The sequence below is a fragment of the Candoia aspera genome, chromosome 1 (assembly GCF_035149785.1).
Source record: "Candoia aspera isolate rCanAsp1 chromosome 1, rCanAsp1.hap2, whole genome shotgun sequence".
Lineage (NCBI taxonomy): Eukaryota > Metazoa > Chordata > Lepidosauria > Squamata > Boidae > Candoia > Candoia aspera.
The window spans coordinates 252,377,011-252,390,381 of record NC_086153.1 but is presented as its reverse complement, the minus strand read 5'-3'; the positions used below and the strand labels follow the sequence as shown (position 1 = coordinate 252,390,381).

The 13,371-nt window shown below is 38.3% G+C and overlaps 1 protein-coding gene across 1 annotated transcript in view; it reads left to right on the top strand.

Moving 5' to 3' along the window:
- SPON1 (spondin 1) overlaps positions 1-13,371 on the top strand; it is a 343,853-nt gene that overhangs the window by 9,553 nt on the left and 320,929 nt on the right. Inside the window, exon 2 of the mRNA XM_063289510.1 lies at positions 4,654-4,760. Coding sequence (XP_063145580.1) covers positions 4,654-4,760 — 107 coding nt within the window. The remainder of the gene's footprint in view (positions 1-4,653; positions 4,761-13,371) is intronic.

Below are 13,371 nucleotides of genomic sequence, written 5' to 3'. Positions count from 1 at the left end.
TATTGACAGAAAGCATGTTGGTAAGATTCCCACTTACCATCACTTTTCTCCCCTCATCACCCTACTTAAGCATGAATTTGATGCCACTATGGAGTTAAATTGATTGATTGATTGATTGTTAGGTTTACAGTCTAAGTTGCTTGAAATGACTAGCATGGAACTTTCTGTTGGAAGAAGCATCAGTTGGCTTAGTTCTTTCAAAGTTATAATGGAGGAGGGGAAGAGGATGCTGTGTCACTTGCAATGAAGTTTCTGCTTTGTTATAAGCTGGCATGATATTATGGGGATGGAAAGATTAAGTTCTAACTACATTCTATTCCATAACAGTGAGCCAGACTTTTACAAAGAATATATCACTATTTTAAAAGGCAGAAAAGTTTTGATAGTGAAATGCTCTGACTGTTTGGATTTTGACCTTTAATATTCATACATTCAGATTTTTCTTTGTAACAGAAAGGTTTGAGAAGGATCCTAATAAACGCTAGACTCGTGTAATCTAATAAGTCTGTGAGGTTGTGCCTTCAGCAAGATGGTAACATTGGGAGTCATATTGCTCATGAACACTTACCTTTACTCATGGAAGAAAATACTAGAACAAGGGCATAGAACATGATTCCTGCAAGCAGAAACAATGAATCATGCTCAAGAAACTGTGTTGATTAAAAATTAGGCTGGAATGCTTATTCTGAGTTATTTTTCCAGCCGAATGTTGGAACCTCCAGTACTTACCATTATAAATCTCCTGACTTTTTAAAGGAATAAATAGTTTTTTTGCCATCAGCTTCATTAGCATTGTATGGAGCTGCTCATTATATGTCAAAAGATTTTTTAAAAATTCCCTTGTCAACCCACTCTTGTAGCAATTTGATGTGGCATTTGGGTTTCTACTGACCAAAAGTACAAAAGTTCACAGATCAGTGAAAAGTATAAAAATACAGGGGACAGAGATCCATTCCCTCCTGAAATGCACTCTTAACATTTTGTCTTGCTCTGTTTAATTGATGCTTTATAATTCTGTGGTCTGGAAGAAAAGACTTTAGACACTTTTTTTTTTTGCTGCGATGCTGTCACTTTTGTCTGTAGGGAGAATATCTGTGTATTTCTTATAAGTAAAATAGGATTTATACAAGAAGTGATGGGAATGGAAAATATTGACCTAATGAACTGCTAGTCTAACATTCAAATCCTATTTGTTGTTCGGCTTAGCTTTTTTTCATTATACGGTTCTTTTTGTTACTATTTGTTTAGATTTATAAGTCTAAACATTCAGACATAAGTTAATCATTATTTTTATTTTTGATATTTAGAAAGAATCTTAATAACACTTAGGGTAAGTCAGTTCAACAAATATTAAATCCAATTTTGCTCAGTGGCTTTTCCCAGGCTGTATTAGATGATACATTGGCTGGAAATAAAGGTTAGAGCAAAGCACTGGGAGTTAGCCTCTCCCAAGCTCATCATCTCTATTCCTTTGAATAGTTCATGTAGAGGGAAATGCAAACAAGTATCTAGCCTCTGAACATTAAAAAAAAATCCACTTACTCATTCAAAGGACTTTCTTACCAATGAGATAATCTTCAAATCATCTGTTGCTTTCTCTAGTTAGTTATATTAAGATGTGAAGTATCCCTTGAGGTCTGTGCTTGTAGTATTGCCAGTGGGCAGTGTCTGGGGATAGATAATTATACAAGCAAGGGTCTTCTTAGTTGTGGTACCCAGAGTTTCAGGGGTCATGGAAGCTAAAGGAGGTGGAATTGGATAAACATATGTTCTACTCATTCTGTTGGTAGAAAGTATCTGCTGGGTTAAACATCTTTCACAACAGAAGGAACCTTGTGTCCTTAGATGGAAGGTCCTGGATTCAAGCCATCATCATTTGTGAAAAATGCAGATGTATTATATTGCATGGTTGGATGTGGCTGCCGCCAAGTTCTGGTAATTAGAGTTTAGCAACATTGTCTTCTGATATGCCGTACAGACAATTATACATGTTTCATCCACACACAGAGAAAATCCCTTATTAAAAAACAAAAACAAAGGGAGAAAAGAAGTTGAATAAGTTTTAAACCAGAGTTATGCTGCAGAAATAAAACCTCATATTTTCTGGGGGGAAAAATCTTTTCTGATACATTTATGAAATGAGTTGGCAAAATACTAAGGTGTGGAAGTCTCCTACCAAGGCATCCTCACCATTCTTTGAATATATAAATTTGAAGTTTATTCAGTGAATTAGAACATGCTGTAATTGCTCAGATAGTAAACAGACGTACATGGTGTAGTGTAGTGTAGTACTACACTATACAGTGCCTGTACATGTACATAGAGCACTGTAGTGCAATTTTTATTTTTTGTATTTTATTGATGTTGCTGTGAACTGCCCAGGGCTACTGTATATAGGATGGGCAGCCATATAAGGAAAGCAAGCAAGCAAGCAAAGAGGTGAATGCTCCAATTTGCAACAACCTATAGTTATTGCTGTAGCAGCAAGTGCTACAATGAAAATGGAATGATAACACAACAGATTGCCTCTGATTGTGGTAATAGCAGTTGTACTAGTGGTAGGAAGATCCATCCTCTTTCCAGCTTTTCATCAACACATGTGCAACTTAGCCATCTAGGACATCTCTGATGCTGCATTCCCAGAGCAGTTGACCCCCAAATTAGTGTAATGCTAAGCAAGGCAGAATTCTCAATCTTCAGATAGGGGTCCTTGACTATTATTTGATATGAAAATTATTGTACCTTTGACAATGTTGCTAAGTGCTTAAAGGAGGAGAAGATAAGATCGTGAACGTTGGCACCTCAGGTTGCTATTGAGTGGGTCAGAGCTATTGTGGTTGGGTCACTCAGGTGTAATGGTTGTAATGTTGGACTAGAACTGAGGATATTCAGGTTCAATTCTTCATTTGGTGAGTATGTAAATCACAGTTCAATTACAATCCAATACAGATTGGATAGATTCATCCAATATCCTAAGGCAAATTTGGTGGATTTGTAGAACATGCTAAGCCCAAACCAAACAAACCACATTGTCTCATAGTGTGACATGTGAACTGAGCATTCTTTGAGAAAATGGTAATGGTGCAAGTGAAAGTCAGTACTTCTTCATAACTGAAATCAGAAGTCAATCCTAACAAAATGCATTTTATTTTTGTATTCTGTGGTATCTTTGTTCATATTTGGTTAGTTGATTCAAGGAGACTAATTTTAATTCAGTTTAAGTGCTTGTAGGTGGCAGCCTATTTCTTCAGCTGCCAGAACTGCTGGCAGCAGGCAGCACAAGGCAATTAAGAGAATGTTTACTTTCAATAAGTGCTGTTTCAAAAAAAGACCATAACCTGTCTGGCAAAGTATGTGGCAGAGGATGCCACTAAGATTATAGTTTTATGCTCATTTCCCTTGTAGTTACAGTGAACCTAATGCGGCTTACCTCTGAGTAGCCAGGCATAGTATAGCACTGAAAGGCAAAAGGTCCCCTGTGCAAGCACCAAGTCATGTCTGACCCTTTGGGGGGATGCCGCTTTCGCAACGTTTTCTTGGCAAACTATAGAGCAGGGTGGTTTGCCATTGCCTTCCCCAGTTGTCACCTTCCCCAGCAAGCTGGGTACTCATTTCATTGACCTCGGAAGGATGGAAGGCTGAGTCGACCTTAGCCGGCTACCTGAGAATCCAGCTTCCACTGGGATCGAACTCGTATAGCATCGCCCATCTCTAAAATAGGAGAACTGGCATCAGTATTTCAGTGGAACTTTGCTCAATCTTTGTATGAACATTCTGTCTCATGTATTTAGCCTTAGTCTCCAAAAGGTACTGTGGAGTGTGGAGTGTGAACTGTGGCACTTATCACCATCACCTTATGGCTGTTGCAGGGACAGATGCTACACTCCTCCTTCCACAGGCTCCAGAGAAACTTTTTGAGATCACATCTGAAGCACTGCTCATCCCTAATGCCTTCTGTTTCTTGGCAATGATTTTGTTGATAATGGCCATTTTGAGCTCCCTCACAGGAAAGCTTAAATGTGCACCGTATTTCTCTCTCCTTTCTACTTTGGTATATTTTCCACTAGGGAACAACCAGGCCTGAGTGGGAATAATATTAGACAAGTTTGAAAATACGCCCATGGAAGTGATCTTAGTAACATGCGGCATGTCTAGAAATGGACTTGCATGTAAAGTGATGTACTTAAATGGCTCTGTTATCAGAAATAATATTATTAATTAAACAATGTGCAGTTGTTCCTTGTGTCTCACCAAATTTACTTAGGAGAGTTAGGGGAGCATCTTTGAAGGGAAATCCAGTTGGGAACAGGAATCTCTTCAATTAATATTTGATGTTCCCTCTAAAAGATGAGACCTGCTTTCTGCAAATATACTACTTGTCTTCTTTCTTCAGTTTATAAAAAGGAGGCAACAAGAAGCACTTGCCGGGGCCACAGTATCTGCAAAGAGTCCATCATAACGTCTTCTATGTAGACTAAGGGTATTCTCAGATTGCGTGTCTTCCCTTTCAAGTTTAGGAGAATCCACTGAAGACTCCATGTTTGAGGGCACCCAGATTCTGGAATGAGCAAGGTCAAGGTTTGGGATTTTTTTTAAAAAGGAAACAACTTTATGGATTTCGAATGAGGTGTTTTTCTTCCTTCCCTCTTGCAGTAACACTATCTGCAGCTACACCAGCCTATTTTCGTGGATTCACATTGATTGCTTTGAAAGAAGGCAAAGAGGGAGACAAAGAAGAAGACCATGCTGGTACTTTCCAGGTGAGGAACAGTGTCTTGAACTGTGGCTTTAGTAATATGAAATAGAAGATGACTTCTGGGCTGGAAACAAGAGTTGTGTGTTGTGTTTACCGATATGTCATGGTAAGAATGAGATAAATAGCTCTAGTCAAATCAGATTCATATGAGAAAAGAGCTGTAAGTAGGCTGTGGAGTTCAACGGGGTACTGCTATGTTCTTACATTTGTAATACTAACTTTTGCATGTTTACTTTGAAGTCATTCCCACTGAAATTAGTGGGATTTTTGATTCCAAGTACAGCATACACTGCAGCCTTAACTATTTTGTCAAACAAAGAGTTTGGAGGTTATTCCTAGTACTCAGCAATTCCAAGTCCAGTTAAAACATTTATTGACTTTTATTTTTCACGACACCATTATCTTGCTTCCTGTACGTTCCAGTGTCTAGACTAGCAACTCTCATTTGGTCATGGTGATAATAACAAAATCTCTGCAGGAGACATCCAGCTATCACCTGTTGGAAGTGAGTCTGAATGATTTCACTGTGGCTTGCTCCCAGGTAAGCGCACAGGATATGGACTTAGTGAACTGAGCTACAACTGTCATGTCTTACAAATCTTAGAGTTGTCTTAGAAAACAATAGGGATACTGTCCTAGGTTTCCTAAATGCTCCCAGTGATGCCAAGTCTAAGCAAAACCCCAGAAAAGATTTTGCATTGCAGCAAAGGTGATTTCCTTCTGTGGCAGGCTAAGTGAGGATACTGTGCGTATCTCACTTCTAGTGAATTTCGGATGTAGGACATAGAAAAGTGAGTCATTACAGTATAGTGATACTGCTATCTGCTGCTCTCACAAAGCTTTGATCAAATTAATACTTAGGGATTCTTTTAATCACTGACTAAAAACAATGCCTAATTGTCTGAACTTGTGAATGAAGCTTTAAATAATGTAGTTTGATTGTTGACCTTAATATTACTAGTTATGGGCAAGAACATGGTTCATGGATAATGTCTTAATATACAGTATAGTTTAATGCTTAAACAAAGGCCAGAAGTATATTTGGGTGAATTGCATCCACAAACTACCATCTCTTCCATTAAAATAGTCTTTGTTGACACCCATAAAACACATACAATCAAAGTATTCATGTTACTCTTTTGGGAATACAGGAAGATTCTAATCATTTTAGCTAGATGGATTTAGTAATTTTATTCAAAATACAAAGGAAAGAATAAAATGCAAATTACACAAAGTTCCCAAATCAGTGTTAGCTCTGTGACTCTAGTATCATAGCCTTTTGTCTGTCCGGGACCATTAAGAATAGGGAGCAGAGTTTGATTTAGAAAGCCTTTTTGGTAAAACTGGGGGATGGGAAACAGCAACACTGAAAATTAGAAAGAAGTCCTTAAAAAGGGAGTTTGGATACACTGTTTGTTTACTGCTCATTCCTTCCTCCCTTTTTACCTGATTTATATTCTACCTTTCGAGTGTATTATCCTATTAAGTAGGGGTTGGAAGAAAAAGAAACAAATTGGGGGTAGAGTGGGACTGTGAGTTAGGATCCAAATTGGAGATAAAAATTCTCCCTGGAGGTAAAAGATAGGATACAAAATATTCTTTGTGCATGTGTTTTTTTCCTGAAAGGCTCTTTTGAGTGTTCTAGAGAGGATCTGGAAAGCGGAGTTAGCTGGGATTTAGGCCTAAAATAATAAATAAAATAAAATAAAATAAAAAAATACAATACAATACAATAAGGTTCAGCAAGGAATTACTTCAGAACCACAAAGCTCTGCAATTATTTTCTTGCCCTATATTGGCTGAGACCTTACTGCTATAACTTTCCTTTGCATTGTATTCTTTGAGAAAATTTCCTTCAAATTTATTCTGCTTAGTCCTTCAGGTGAGGGGTGTGACCTTTTGGAATAGGACTAAGTTATAGCCCTATCTAGAAAAAACAGGAATCTTTTTCTGTAGACCACACTTGATCTTGTCTCACTGGGAACATCAAGTCTTTCTCATATGAAACAATTTATGATTTTTTTTTCTGGCAAGCTTGTGAGAGAAGGATAGACTTTGGAGACTGGGATATTCACTCTGCTTGCCCAAATGGTGTAGCTGGTTAAATGACTTATCAGACTGTAGTTACAGAAGTAGAAATAGAAGAAAAAATGGCTGGAGCACATTTTGTCCAAATTTAGCCAATAGAAAACAAGACGATATCCTGTCACTATGGGAGAAGCAAAAAAAATGCAAAAGGTACTTGACTTAATCTCGATTGGCCCATTAGCTGGAAAACTCACTCTTGATTCTTGATTGGATTAGCACAGAGAGCCAGTATGGTCTAGTGGTTAAGGCAACGGGCTAGAAACCAGGAGACTGTGAGCTCTAGTCCACCTTAGGCACAAAAGCTGGCTGGGTGACCTTGGGCCAGTCCCTCTCTCTCAGCCCAACTCACCTCACAGGGTTGCTGTTGTGGGGAAAAGAGGAGGAGGAAGGAGTATTAGGTATGTTCACTGCCTTGAGTTATTTATAAAAATAATAAAGGGATATATATAAAGTTGTCTCCAGAGGTCTACTTGTCATGCCTAGCTATCCAGTAATTGCACAGATTCAATTAATGTTCAGATTGATTCTTTCCTTTCCCTGAAATAACATTCTATTTTTTTTCCAAATATGATTAACAAAGCATATCTCTTGATTCAGTCAGAATGACCTTTTCATCTTTTGACTGCCTTTTTAATTTTTAAAATCCAAGCTTCATACTTAAGTCCAATATTTTGTACACATATAAAATAAACTTCAGAAGGGAGATACTCTGCAGTGTGCATTACCTTACCTTTCATTTCCATTTTGCTATAAATTATATGTGAACTGGTTCCTCTTTTGCTGCTCCTCAGTGAGGTGGGAAGTTGGAAGCAACACTTCTGTTAGTGGAAGTTTTAATCCAGCCACATATCAAGGGTTGACCCCCACTTTTTTCTCATTCTGGTTTCTGAGTGCCTCCTTCCTACAAACACCCAATATTGTCTGCTGTATTTTAATGTCACCTGGGGCTGATAAGATGTGCCAGATTAACTCAATCACATAAAGAATACCAGGAATAAAATCAAATTCTTTTTTGTCTTGTCTTGTCTTTTCCTTTCTTTTTTCTTTTTTGCACAGTGAAGATGCAATCAGTCCACCAGATATGATCCTGTAAAATATATCACTTTAACTTTCATTATGCCTGTGATGTTTTTGAAAAACCTGGATCATTTTGGTATTTCACAAGTAGTGATAGCAAGTCATAGAACTTAATGTTTGCTGGAATTTTCACCATAGCCTGCTTCTGCAAAAAATAGATGTCTTGTTGATGATAGCAGTATTATCCACAGTTAATAATGTGGAGCTGGGAAGATTGGAAAAAGATTATTATTCTTACAGATTTATCATCACAAACAATTCTGTGACATGTACTTAAGCATTTTATAAAATATATATCACTGACTATTTCTGGAGAGCCGCTAGAGAAGCAGACAAAACATAATAATTACATTGTCTGCTATTCATAATTTCTTTTTCCAGGTACGGCAGAATATAAATGTATTCTGAACATAATAAACATGCAGTTAATATATCTTATATTCTGAACTTCAAATAACCTTGTTCATATCTCCATCTTGCTTTTTGAAACATACTGTCCTGCCTGTCCTGTGTTAGCATTATTGAATAGTCATGCATTTGGTCTCCCACACTTGACCGCAATGGTTGCCATGGGCCACAACCACTGATATGGAGGTTCAGTGGTAGATAATAAACTGCTGACCTGAATGACATCAGAGGAAGACAAATTTATTCTATCCATCATTTAACATCAAAGGTAACCTCAGCTGTAATTTTTGTAGGACCCTGGCTTTCTCTCTCATGACGGGTAAAATATATGAAGAAGTGACAATAAGGCTCTTTTTTCAGTTTCCTTTTCTAGAATCAGGGAGATATTGAAGAAACATTAAAATTAGTAATTAAGGTGAATAATGCTTTCTGAGCACTGTGTGTTCAGGCTCGAATTCAATAGGAAAGCTGCTCAAGAGATTTCTTCAGGATCATAGAATAAATAATATCAGCCCATTACTGGAAGTTACTTAATTCGGTGCCAGAATTTCCTCTGCAGTATTTAGATTTGCCAAACAAATGTGGCTGGGGAGAAAATGACATTATACTGTACATAAGTCTCATCAAGAAACACACCATGAAAAAGAGAGAACCAATTTGCACTGTTTTGTATGCTAATTGATAAGTGCGTATTTGTCACTTTTCAACAATGTAAAATAAGGCTTATTCAATCTTTGGAGCACATGGCATAGAAGTCAGTGTATAAAAGAAAGTAAAGAAATAAAAATATATGAAATAGAAATCTAAGGCATTTTGTCATTGCGAGAACAACTGTGGCCAGGAGATGTTGGTGTCTTTTCCAGATGCTGTCAGTATCCTAATGGTTGATCGGCCATGGCAAAGAGGCCTCTGGACTTTCCCATATTTGTGGAATCCTTGGTGCTCTCTGAGCATGGTGGTTTGCTTGCAGAATCTCACAAAATATGGCTATATTGTTCACCTGGGGCTTCAGGTTGCTCATCTCTGAAGTCCAGCTGTGGTGCTTAAGCCAAAACCAGTGACACAGCCCTTGTTTAATTCCCCTTGTTTCTTCAAAGTGGCCATGGCTCTTAAACTCCCATTCTTCCTTCCTATAGGGGTGCCCCAGGAGGAAAAAAAGGAGGGGCTCCCCTAGCTGAGGGGATAGGTCAACAGGAATTGGAACGTGCCAAGTACGTTCAGGTTTGATCTTGGTTAGGGGTGTTGTATTTTGCTGCAAGATTTCTACAGAATAGAAGCTGAGATTTGTGAAAGTGTAACTGGAGATTACATCTTGTCCCTTGACAGGGAACCATGGAGAAAGTTCAGCAATACCATGATTAAATATGGAGAGATTTAATGTTAACAAGACATGAAACAGCTGTAAAGGGACATAGAGACAGGAGATGCTAACATTTCAAAAGCATGCTTTGTGAATTCAGTCCAGTGCATACTGTTCTGATGAACTGAGAAGAGCAGCAAAAGTTTTTGAACTAACTCATCACACAGCTGTTAGCAAGTACAAAGTAATGGGGTTCATTTTCCAAGTAACCTAATGATAATTTCTCCCTTACAATAAAACTGGATTATATTCTTCTCTCCACAGTTGAGTGCATTACTACCCTTAATATCCTATTGGTGGTAATATCCAATTAAGTTCTCAGCAATGGCAAGAAAAGGACATTTTCACAAGGACCTGGACATCAGGCCTAACTCTGTTTTTGGCATCCCACCAGCAAGTCAAAAACTCAGTTGACTTTGCAAACATAGAACTTAGATGAGAGTTGGCAGAAAATGGAATTTTCTAAATATCTCCAAACGCCTCATGGATCTCAGTGGAGGGATAATTATTAAGCCATTTAATTAGTTTTATTATTCTGCTAAGAAGCTGAAATCAGCATTTTAATTGGCAGTGGAATATTTCAAAAGTTTTTGAATAGCTAAATTCATACCTTTTGGCATAAAACAGAAGGCATTGTCCTTCCACCTGCAAACACTCTGGTAAGGGTTTTTCCTGGAGTTAACACCTGGCTCTAATCCCTGCGTTCATTAAAGATTTAAGTACCCACTTCTCTGCTATGTAGCCTTGCACTGCCATTGCCCTGTTGTTCTATTCACTGGATGAAAAGTGAGAGTATATAAATGATGCATTAGACTTAAGTCATGATAGGCTGCCATTATTTTGCAAGCAGTTTTGTACAGAACACCTTTTTTTAAGAAAAGGAACTGGCAGGCTAACTCCACTTGGGCATGTTTAGCTGCAACCACATACATTTTGTTGTTTATTCATTCAGTCACTTCCAACTCTTCGTGACTTCATAGACCAGCCCATGCCAGAGCTTCCTGTCAGTCATCGCCACCCCCAGATCCCCCAAGGTCAAGTCTGTCACCTCTAGAATTACTTCTCATGGAGGTAATTCTCATAGTGTCCTTGATCGGCTCCTCTTCCTTTTGCCTTCCACTTTCCCTAGCATCAGCATTTTCACCAGGGTATCCTGTCTTCTCATTATGTGGCCAAAGTACTTCAGTTTTGCCTTTAATATCATTCCCTCAAGTGAGCAGTCTGGCTTGATTTCCTGGAGGATGGACTGGTTTGATCTTCTTGCAGTCCAAGGCACTCTCAGAATTTTCCTCCAACACCACAGTTCAAAAGCATCGATCTTCCTTCTCTCAGCCTTCCTTATGGTCCAGCTCTCACAGCCATATGTTACTACGGGGAATACCATTGCTTTAAATATGCAGACCTTTGTTGTTGGTATGTCTCTGCCCTTAACTATTTTATTGAGATTTGTCATTGCTCTCCTCCCAAGAATTAAATGTCTTCTGAGTTCCTGGCTGCAGTCAGCGTCTGCAGTAATCTCTGTGCCTAGAAATCCAAAGTCTGTTATTGCCTCTACGTTTTCTCCCTCTATTTGCCAATCAAGCTGGTTGCCATAATCTTGGTTATTTTGAGGTTTAGCTGCAAGCCAGCTTTTGCACTTTCTTCTTTCACCTTCGTCATGAGGCTCCTCAGTTCCTTCTCACTTTCAGCCATCAAAGTGGTGTCATCTGCATATCTGAGATTGTTAATGTTTCTTCCAGTGATAACCACATACATAGGTGCAACTTATCTGACATCCTCAGTTTAAGGAGGACAGAAACTTGCAACTCTGAGACAGCATCTCATGAGTAAGGCAGCTGCCTCAGCATTGGTATAGCTACCACAGCATTGATGCAGCCTTCCTCAAAGCTGTAAGATATGTAATATTAGACTTAATGATCTGATCCCCCCACCCCCCGCCATTTAGAGGATCATGTAAATTAATTATCTTACTTCAGCATGATAAACCACATCATTTGGGATTCTCCAAACCCATCACTGATTATCCCTGCACTCCTCTCATGCTAATAAGTCTCTTTCCCTTCTCCTGAGAAAATGGATGATTTTTGGGACACAGTATGGGGAAGGGACCAGCCAGTAGAGGCCTCTTACATTAGACTTTCAAGACATTTTCCTGTTCTCTTGTCTGTACTTTGCTGCTGCTGCTGCTGCTGCTGGGCAGTGTAATGGTGGCTGCATGTGTTCTCATGCAGAGACCAGGCATATGTTTTAAGTGTTCTGTGTCTGACTGATGCTAAGTACAGATTAAGCTTAAACTTAAACTTATTTTCTAACAGTTAGCCTTGAATTTTGTACAATCTTTCCATTCCACTGTACCTTGCAATAATCTTCCAAACCATGATGAGAATGTACAAAGTGTTATTGAAGGTGGTTTTGCAGCTGAAATAGAAGTGGAAGAATGCATAGGATTTGTATCTCCTGAGTCCTCTCTCCAAAGGGGAAATACATGAAGTCACCTGATCCCAGCTTCAGAAAGAGTAAGGTCCTCCTGCTCCCTTGTCCTTTACCAAGAAGTTGTTCTATTTGGGTTTTGATCTTAAGTTCTTGAGTTTCTTCTTCTATCCTTATCTCCCAATTTGCATTAGGAAAAGTTATTCTGGAACTCCTCACTATATTCCCTATGAAGAGTCCATCAGTTCATGTTTGGGATGTGGTCATGGGAAGCTCATGTATTATGTTATATAATGGTGTACAGTGGAATCCAGAAAAAAATAATAATTTAATTTAAATGTTTACATTAAAATCAGAGTACATTAAATTAAAAATCTTACCGTACAAACATAACCTGCTATTTATATATAAAAATGAACCTGTTTTTGAATTTCACAAGGCATGTTGAAGGAGGATATTAATTTGGGAACAGATAAAATGACCAAATGATGCCATTTTAATGTGATATTTTACTGGCTTCCAGCTCATTTTCAAGTACAGTTTTTATGATATTAACCTATAGAGACCTTTATGGGTTGGCTCCACATTATCTGAAGGAATGTTTCTTCCCCTACTGCCCTATCCATATCTTAAGATTGACCTCATCGGCCCTGCCAAAAATGCCCTCTGGTGTTGAATTGCAGCAAGTGGCAGCCAGGAGTGACCCCTCTCACTGGTGCCACCTCATTCTCAGTGCATCATGCCTGGCACAAATTTTATTATATTTCCAGTGGCAGGCAAGGATGTTTTATCAACCAGTCCTTTTGCAGTTTAGAAATACAATCGATCAATACATTTTTAAAAATGCCACAACTGAGCTTTTTAAGCAATCTCTGTCTGCTGTCTATGCTGTTGTCTATTTTAATCATTGTAGTATTTTTTAAAAAATCAGACACATATTTTAAAAAATTAAGCTGTAATTTTAGAATGCTTTAAGCCGCTCTGGAGAAAGTTTGAAGGGAATTATACACATTATAAAATGAAATGAAGTCCATTGGGACTGAATTTCCCCCATATGCTACTGTGGCTTGAGAATATCTGTTCCTAGTCAGAGAATATAACAATGTGTGCTTGAAGAGATTTACATGACAGAATACACTAACTTTTCTAATAGAACTTCCTTTTTAATAAATGTACTTAGGGCACTATCAGAACCTAGGTTTCCAACTAACAGTCCAAGGGAAAACACTAAAGCTGTATGAGGTATGGCCCC